General features: G+C 60.2%; 2 protein-coding genes across 5 annotated transcripts in view; both read left to right on the top strand.

Annotated features, from left to right (window-relative positions):
* SCN1B (sodium voltage-gated channel beta subunit 1) overlaps positions 1 to 1817 on the top strand; it is a 10559-nt gene extending 8742 nt beyond the window's left edge. For both annotated transcript variants that reach the window (XM_017504202.2, XM_017504203.2), the window contains exons 4-6: positions 510 to 651; positions 968 to 1039; positions 1164 to 1817. In XM_017504202.2, coding sequence (XP_017359691.1) covers positions 510 to 651; positions 968 to 1034 — 209 coding nt within the window. In that variant the 3' untranslated portion in view covers positions 1035 to 1039; positions 1164 to 1817. The remainder of the gene's footprint in view (positions 1 to 509; positions 652 to 967; positions 1040 to 1163) is intronic.
* A 1268-nt stretch (positions 1818 to 3085) lies between these two features.
* HPN (hepsin) overlaps positions 3086 to 8820 on the top strand; it is a 20832-nt gene continuing 15097 nt past the window's right edge. The window contains exons 1-2 of one of the 3 annotated variants that reach the window (XM_017504199.2): positions 3086 to 3250; positions 3842 to 3894. In XM_017504199.2, the coding sequence (XP_017359688.2) occupies positions 3879 to 3894 (16 nt within the window). In that variant the 5' untranslated portion in view covers positions 3086 to 3250; positions 3842 to 3878. Of the gene's footprint in view, positions 3251 to 3679; positions 3895 to 8820 lie in introns of all 3 variants that reach the window. The other 2 variants (XM_017504201.2, XM_017504198.2) reach the window with 2 other exon arrangements.

The following is an 8820-nucleotide window of genomic DNA, read 5'->3' as shown; positions in this document are numbered from 1 at the left end:
ATGTTGACCAGGATGGTCTCGATCTCTTGACCTCGTGATCCACCCGCCTCGGCCTCCCAAAGTGCTGGGATTACAGGCTTGAGCCACCGTGCCCGGCCTCTTCTAAGGATTTTTAAAGCATATTTAATTCTCGCAGCACTCTGATGAAGGAGGCATTTTAAATATCAACATTTTACAGTTGAAGAAACAGAGGCCCAGAGACATTGAGCCACTTGTCTAAGGTCACACAGCTGACTAGTGGCAGAGTCAGCCTTTGAACCTCAGCCTCTGGTTGCAGAGCTTCGGTTTTTAGGCCCTGAATGACGCAGATGTGCCCTCGAGTTACACAGGGAGGCGGGTTGAGGGTGACCCCCACCAGGCCTACCCAAGGCTGGGTATTCATAATCACAGTGCACACACCAGGCCCAGGGGGGCCGAGCCACTTGCCCAAGCTCATACAGCAAGCTTACCCCACACCCGGGCTGTCCTGCAGCCTGGGCTACCCCGTTAACCCTACCTGGCCACTGCAGCCAACAGAGACATGGCATCCATCGTGTCTGAGATCATGATGTATGTGCTCATCGTCGTGCTGACCATATGGCTCGTGGCGGAGATGGTTTACTGCTACAAGAAGATCGCTGCCGCCACGGAGACTGCTGCACAAGAGAACGCGTGAGTGGAGTGACTGGGAGGCAGGAGGGCACCCAGGGCACCATCACACACAGAGAAGAGCACGGGAGCCAGGCTGGGGGGTGGGGAGCGACCCAGGGCGCCATCTCTCAGTACTTGCAGAGGGGAGTGCTTTCTGTCAGACAGGGGATAGGGGGTGTCGGGCCCAGCCCTTTCCTCCCTGAAACTCAAGAGCCCACGTAGCCTCCTCCACTCTTTAAGGAGCCCTGTGTACCTGGGGCAGAGACCGCTACCCTCCCTGTCCCCTGGGGGTCAGTCTGATAATGGGGTCACTGTACACCTGACCTTTCCCCGACAGCTCGGAATACCTGGCCATCACCTCGGAAAGCAAAGAGAACTGCACGGGTGTCCAGGTGGCCGAATAGCCCTGGTAAGGCGGATGGGCGGGCAGGGGGCCCGGGGATTGGGAGGGGTGGAAGTCCCCCGGGGCCCGGGGATTGGGAGGGGTGGACGTCCCCCAGGTCCCTAATTCCCCGTCTCTTGCACCCCTTCAGGCTCTGGGCCCCTCCTCAAGGAAGAGCCAGCCCTAATGGGGACTCTCCAGACACCGCCTGCCCCCATTTGGGGTGGGGTGGCCGCTTCTGGGCCCCGGAAAGCCTCAGAGTCCTGCTGACAGAGCCGCCGGGGAGGGAGCGGGCCGGGGGCTTGGCTTGCACCCCCACCTTCGCCTCCTCCAGCTCCTGCCCCCGGCCGCGCACCGCCATGCATGATGGGTAAAGCAATACAGCCGCTGCCCCCACCCTGCTTCTGCTGCCTGTTTGGGGAGGGGGGCGGTGAGGTGGGGGCAGCGGCCCCGCACCCCTCCTCCTTGCTGATTTGCACACATTGGCCGCTTCAGACGTGCACTTCTGGGGCCAGCCCCTCCCCGCCTCCTCCCTGCCCGGGGGCAGGGGTCGCGATGATGGGCTGGAGCAGTTTGGGGCAAGGGGTTCTGGGGCCCACTCCCACTCTCCCTCCCCAGCATCATTTCCCCTCCCGCTTCCTCCGGCTGGACCTGGGGTACCCGTCCCGGTGATGCACTCCTGCCCCGGCCCAACCTCGCCCTCTCTCACCAGCCTTGAACTGTGGCCACCTAGAAAGGGGCCCATTCAGCCTCGTCTCTCTTTACAAAGTAGTTTTGTTCATGAAATAAAGACTCTTGGACTTGATGCAGAGTTTTGATTGTGAGCCCGTCACCTTCCCACGTTCCCGTCCCCGAATCCTAGGGCTGGCTTTCCAGGGCCCTGCCTGTGGGCCACAGGTGAAGCCACTTAGTGCCTGGTGTGTGTCGGGCTTGGGTTAGGGGAGTCATTCGCTCAGGGGGGACCAAGAGTGGTGAGGGAGGGAGAGTGGGATGGAGCCGGGAAGGGAGGGGGTGCCGTGGAGGGAAGAGAGGGGAGGCTCAGGCCGGCGTGCAGGGCTTTCACGGGGTGTGCGGTGTGCCCAGCAGTGTGGGTCTCTGGAGAGGTGGGCGCTGGGGAGGAGAGGGAAGGAGAGCCGGGTACGGATGGAGAGGCAGAGGAAGCCAGGCTAAGGCAGCGTGTCCCAGTGAGGGCCCTGGGCTGAGTGGAGGAAATGGGAGCGGTGAGGGTGGGTTTGGCTGGGCACAGAGGGCACCTGTGGGTGAGCGGGTGGGGCCGGTGGTGCGGGCGGCCTATCTGGGCCAAGCCGCCGAGGCCGACTGTGTCCGGCGTGTGGGGGAGGGGGTAGGTGTCTGACGGTGACCCTGCGCGTCTGGTGTTTGCCTGGCCCTGGGTCTGACGTGGACCGCGCCTGGCTGCTGGCGGGACAGTGTGTTATCTGCCCGCGGACGCTTCCGGCCACTCGGCCTGGGCCTCTGCCCTCAGCGCTGTGTTTTCCGGGCCAAGCCCCCCCATCCCCCCTATCTAGTGCTAGGACTTTCTGGCTCCACAGGTCACCGCGGCCGGGCGGAGGCTGCCAAAGCAAACCAGCCCAGTGACTTGTAGGAAGGCCGCGGGGGAGGGGCAGGGGGAGGATGAGCAGGGCAAGCGGGGGGAGGGGGGGCCGGGGCTGGGGTCGGGGCCCGGGAATTGGGCACGGGATTGGGCAGGGGTGTAGGAAGTGGCGGGCTCAGCCTGGACCCGGGGCTGGAGGGCGCAGGCAGGGCGCGGGGAGGGGTCGCCGGGCGGGGGTGGAGTGGGCTTAGGGCAACTGGGGCACTCCGTGGGATTTCCTAGGGTCAGACCCCCGCCCTTGAGCCCGGTAGGCGCCCCCAGCCTGCACTTTCTCCCTAACCCCCCAGCCTCCAGCCAGCGGACAGTTCCCACGTCTCCGCAGGCAGGCACACCTGGGTCCCTCTGGAGCCCCGTCGCTGGGCCAGCCCCCGCAAGCCCGGCCCCATCAGCCAGGTGGCCTCCAGCGCTGCCAATCGAATGGTCCGGCCCCTCCCCGCCCCTTCGCCCGCCCCTTGCCCAGCCCCCTCCTCCTCAGGTGAGGCAGCCTGGCCTAGCAGGTCCCACGCCACCGCCTCTGCCTCCGGGCCGCCCGCTGCTGCGGGGCCACCATGCTCCTGCCCAGGCCTGGAGACTGACCCGACCCCCGCACCACCTCGAGGCTCCGCCCCCACCTGCCGGACCCCAGGGTAAGGACCAGGACCCCCAGACTCACAGTTCCAGCCCTGAGGACAAGGGGTTCCCTCGCTCCCACACCCAGCCTAACCTCCTAATAGAGGGGTTCCCGGGACCTGAAGAGGGGCTCTGTGACTTCCCCCCCAGCACCTAGGTGTTCTGGCCTGCTCTTCCTTGAGACTCAGAAGTTGGACCTCTGTCCTTTCCTCCCCAGACCCAGGAGTTCCAGCCCTCAGGCCCCTCCTCCCTCATACTAATGAGTCCTGGTCCCCAAATTCCTCCTTTCCCAGGACTCCTGATTTCAGGTCCTCAGCCGTCCATCTCCCTCAAACCCAGATCCTCAGTCCCCTGCTCCACCAGGCTCAGGCATGGGGGTCCCCAGCCCTGCAAATCCAGGCGTCCCCTGGCTGCTGGTCAGATACTGACCCCATCCTTGAACCCAGCCCAACCTGTGTCCGTGATCACGGTGTGCTCTGGCCAAGGCCCAGTCCCTACAGCCTGCCTGGATGGACGCTTGGGACTGGGGGCGCCAGGACTGGGCTGGGCTGGGCTCCCCCAGGCCCTGCCTCCCCGTCCATCTCCTCACAGGTCCCACCCTGGCCCAGGAGGTCAGCCAGGGAATCGTTAACAAGAGGCGGTGACATGGCGCAGAAGGAGGGTGAGTCCTCTTCCCTGAGCCCCAGCTTTGGCTCTGCCTGGCGCCCCGCCCTCTGTGCTCTCTTCTCTACCCTCCACCCCTTCAGAGCCCCCTCTCTCTGGGCACCCCTCCCAAATGCATCCCCACCCCTCTTAGTCCTCCTCCACCTGATTAACTATTAACCACATTTTCTGTGCAGCTGTGCCACCACCACCCTCCCTGCTACCCTATACGACCTTCCTGGCACCCTGCCTCAGTTTCCCCTCATCCCTCATTGATTTCTCAGCTAACCCTGGACTTGTCCTCTACTGGGGCTGAGGCAGGGAGGCTGTAGCTGTCATGGTTAAGGACGCAGGTTTGGAGTCAGACACACAGACTTGCATTGGAATTTGCTCCTGCCACCTTTTTTTGCTGTGTGATCTTGTGCAAGCGACATTATCTCAGGGCTTTGGTCTCCCCCTGGGTCAAGCATGGATCCTAGTGCTCCCTCTGTGAGGCTGTTGAGTGCATGAGACACACCAGGCACTGGCCTGGGGCTCTGCACATGGGACGCATGCCATGAACCAGGGCTGTGGTGACAGAGGGTGGCAGGCTCCGAGTCCCAGAGACCCAGGACCCGCACTGGTTCCAGACATTCCTCCACCTCCTGGCTCTGTGGGCAAAAGAGCAGAGGAAGGACTTTGGACTCGGCCTGGATGGATGGAGAGGGGAGAGACAGCAGAGAAACCACCATAGGATGACAGCGAGAGGCTGCCTGATGGGGTTGCTGGCCCTTGGGGGGCTCCGGGCAGCCCTCGGCTAGCCTGGCTTTCTTTCTACCTCTCACACGAGGGACCCAGCTGGAGGGGCGTGTGGAGGGGCGGCCTGCTCTCTGTCTTCCCCTAGCTGGGGCTGACTCCTTCTCTTCTTGCTGCAACCAGGCTAGCTGGCTCAGTCTGAGGCAGTAGCACTTTCTAGCTGTGTGGCCCTGGGCAGGCGGTGTGTCCTCTTTGGGCCTCCATTCTCTCACCTGTGAAATGGAAAGGGTGACGGTTGCATGCTTGACAGCGTGGGTTGAGGCCTGAAATGCCAGGATAGGCAGCAGGCACTGAGTGTGTTGGCTGGAATGATTCGTTTGGATCTCTGGCCTCTTCAGGTCTCGGCACAGCAGGCAATTCGGACCCCAAACCATTCAGCTGTGGTCCAGAGGGAACCCAGGCTCCTAGTTACCCAGGAGAAGGCGTTGCACCCTAGCCGAGCAGGAAGATGACAGAGTCCATCTCCCTGGGGATGACCTCTTTCCTGGAGCTGCCGGAAGGACAGCGCCAGAGCTTGGGCCTATGGGTGAATGAACCAGGGAAGAAAAGCAGAGGCCGGGTGCAGTGGCTCACACCTGTAATCTCAGCACTTTGGGAGGCCAAGAAGGGTGGATCACAAGGTCAGGAGTTCAAGACCAGCCTGACCAATATGGTGAAACTCTGTCTCTACTAAAAATACAAAAATTAGCTGGGCGTGGTGGTGTGCACCTGTAGTCCCAGCTACTTGGGAGCCTGAGGCAGGAAAATCGCTTGAACCTGGGAGAGAGGTTGCAGTGAGCTGAGATTGTGCCACTGCACTCTGGCCTGGGCAACAGAGTGAGACACCGTCTCAAAAAAAAAAAAAGAAAAGAAAGAAAAAAAAGCAGAAAATGCCTGGATGGACAGAGATGGCCTGGGTTCAAAGAGAAACAGACACAAAGTGGGCTCTGGTGCCTCCCCAGCAGCTCTGGGCTGGTCTCGAGGGCTGGGAGCGTGGGGGTCGAACCTGGACACAGATGCCAAAAGGTTCTGATGCTGCACTTACTTGCTGGGTGACCGGGGTTTGGTGGCTGCCACACTTTGGGCCTCCCTTTCTCATCTGTAAACTGGGGGTGGTGGCAATGGCGCCTTCCTCGTGAACGGCTGCAAAGATTTAAGGATGCTGTGCAGAACTGGACGGGGTTAGGGCAGGGCGGTGCATCCATGTGATTCTGAGAGCCCCTGTGGGTGCAGCGGCTGCTGTTGCCGGTGGTACTGTTGTTGCTGCTGGCTTCTGGGAAACCAGGGAACTTGGAATTGGAGGAGGTGATATCGGAGTTGCCATTCAAGGATGCCAGGCAGAGGGAAGAGCAAGGCTCTTGCTCTTCCCTGGGAAGCTGGGAGGTGACACAGTGCTGGCATGCACACAGCCAGTGGTGGTATTTCTGGAGGTGCAGTTGGAAGTGGAGCTGGGTGGGAGATGAGGTGTGTGAGCTGGACCAGGCTGCCATGAGGCTGTTTTGGGGACGAGTGGGCCAATTCCTCACAGTGCTGGGTCCCTCCACAAGGTGGCGCCAGTGGTTAGCCTCTGCTTCTCTTGTCTAACTTGTATTTTACAAGTTCTACTATTTGAGTTGCTTTTTGGACGCTCTCTTGGTGCCTGATAATGACCCACATGGTTGTCTGGGAATTGGGGGAAATACATGTTCAACTCCCAAATCTCTAAAAGCCATGCTTATACCCTAGTGGGGCTGGAAATGCCAGGCTGAAGGTCTTAGGCTGTCCTGGGGGTACCAGGGAGTCACCGAGGATTCTATAGGTAAAGAACGGGGTAGTTTGGATTTGGCGTCTCAGTAGGTTCCCCAAGCCTCCATGTGGAGGGCAGGCTAGAAGGGGAGACTGAGTAGTGGTTGGATGGGGCTGGAGCAAGGTGGGGATGGAGGGAGAGAAGGAACAGGGGGAGGAGAGTCACTCAGGAGGATTGGCAGGCTGTTGGCAGAGGGGAATGTTCTGCAGACAAGGACGGTCCTAGGAGCGAGGGTCTCTGAGACAGGACCTGGGAGGACGAATATATTTGGGGAGCCATTGAGGCCATTCTGGACCTAGTGGGGGCAAAGGGACTAGGAGGTCCCACGGAAAGGTATTTAAGGGACTGCAGGAGCCCTGACCTGGGGCCTAGAAGAGAGTCTAAGGCTGGGGACAGAGAGAAACTGAGGCCACTGAGGTGGGTGAGACAGACTTAGGGACAGGGAGGAGTGGGGCGAGGCCACAGCCAGCCCTACGAACTCCGCCTTTTATGCAGTAGGTAGAGGCTGGGTGGAGAAAGCAGTCTCAGAGACGAAGGAGGAGAATCAGGTGCGTGTGATGCCCCAGAAGTCCAGAGGAGAGCATTTATTCCGGAAGCTGCAGGCACGTAAGAAGAGGACTGAGACACGGAGCTACCAGTTAGTTGTGTGGATTTTCAGAACCAGAGAGCCAAAGCTGTCACTGTGAGGGTCTTCGCAGCCACATGGTGGAGGCAGAAGAACTGTCCTGTGAGAAGACACGAGGCAGCTGGAGGGCCTGGAGAAGCAGGGCAGAGAGTCTCAGGGAGAAGTGGCAGCGGGGGGTCTGGCTTACCGAGGGAAACGGGCCTGCTGCTGGAATCAAAGGGTTGACGATGCCTTGCCGCCTGTGCCAGTGGAGAGTACGCAGGGAGGATGAGGATGCATCCCACACCCGGGCCCAGACGAGGGTGCCACCTGCGCCATACAGACATGCAGGGAGGATGGCTCTCATACGGGGGAAACCTCAGGATGCAGATGCTTCCTGTCCTACTGGAGGCGCTGAAGTCCTCTGAACCAGACCAAATGCAAGGGGTTCTTCCTCTCACCCTAGGAGACGCATATGTGGTGGCATTCCTGTCCCACCAGATGTGCCAGGGCCTCTAGGCTGCATTCTGCATGGCAGGCACAGCTGGAAACAAAGGAAGCAAGAGCGGCCCACCGCCCGCTGGAACCTGGAGAGTGGTCCTGGGCAGAGCTGAGGGCAGGCCTGAGAGCCCTCGCAGGACAGGCAGGGGTCAGCCAGCAGCAGCTGGTCTGGTCTGGCCCACTGGGGCCTCTTTTGGGGAATAGAGTGTTCCCTCATGCCTTGATGGGAGCCACTTAGCTCTCAATTTTTTGTTTTTTTTTTTTTTGAGACAGAGTCTCACTCTGTTGGCAGAATAGAGTGCAGTGGCTCAACCTCAGCTGACTGCAACCTTCGCCTCCCAGGTTCAAGCGATCCTCCTGCCTCAGCTTCCCAAGTAGCTGGGACTATAGGCACCCACCACCACACCCAGCTAAGTTTTGTATTTTTAGTAGACATGGGGTTCACCATGTTGACCAAGTGGTCTCAAATTCCTGACCTCCAATGATCCACCTGTCTCAGCCTCCCAAAGGGCTAGGCTTACAGGCATGAGCCACTGTGCCTAGCCTGAGCTCTCAAGTTCTTAAGACACCCAGATAATAGCCACCCCAGTGAGGTTCTGGACTGCTCCCTCTCTGTTCCAGGCGCTGGCCTGGTGCCGAGCTCACCAGCCATACCGCCATGGATGCAGATGGGAGAGCTGGGAGCTCCTGCTGCCCTGGGGGTGGTCTTGCAGCTGCCAGGGGCAGTTGAGCCCAAGCCAGGCCCAGCTGAAGGATTTCGGCAGCCTTTACTCTTCGGTCCTCTTATAATCCCTTGGGAAGGGGTTGGCTTTTAATCTCTAGGACCTCTGCACTGGGAATAAAATCCCTTTTCCTGTGCCACCAGGCCTCCCCAGTCGGCCCCAGCCTTGGTTCCCACTACCTTCCCCAAGCTCCAGCCATCTGGCTGCCTCGATGACCTCTCCAGCCTCTGACATAACAGGGCGTGCTTATTCTTGCCTCAAGGCCTTTGCCTATGCTGTTCCTTCTGCCCACAGTGCCCTTCCTTGCGTTCTGTGCATGGTTGGCACCTCACCTTTCAGATCTTAGCTCAGAAGTCTCTTCTAGGGCATGCACTCTGATCCCTGATCCCCCTGCAGAAGGCCCTCTGATCCCTGATCCCCCTGCAGAAGGCACTCTGATCCCTGATCCCCCTGCAGAAGGCACTCTGATCCCTGATCCCCCTGCAGAAGGCACTCTGATCCCTGATCCCCCTGCAGAAGCCCATCTGATCCCTGATCCCCCTGCAGAAGCCCATCTGA

This window comes from Cebus imitator, unplaced genomic scaffold (assembly GCF_001604975.1).
Source record: "Cebus imitator isolate Cc_AM_T3 unplaced genomic scaffold, Cebus_imitator-1.0 Scaffold318, whole genome shotgun sequence".
NCBI classification, from domain to species: Eukaryota; Metazoa; Chordata; class Mammalia; order Primates; family Cebidae; genus Cebus; species Cebus imitator.
The sequence above is the reverse complement of the archived record's forward strand: the minus strand, read 5'-3'. Positions and strand labels throughout refer to the sequence as shown.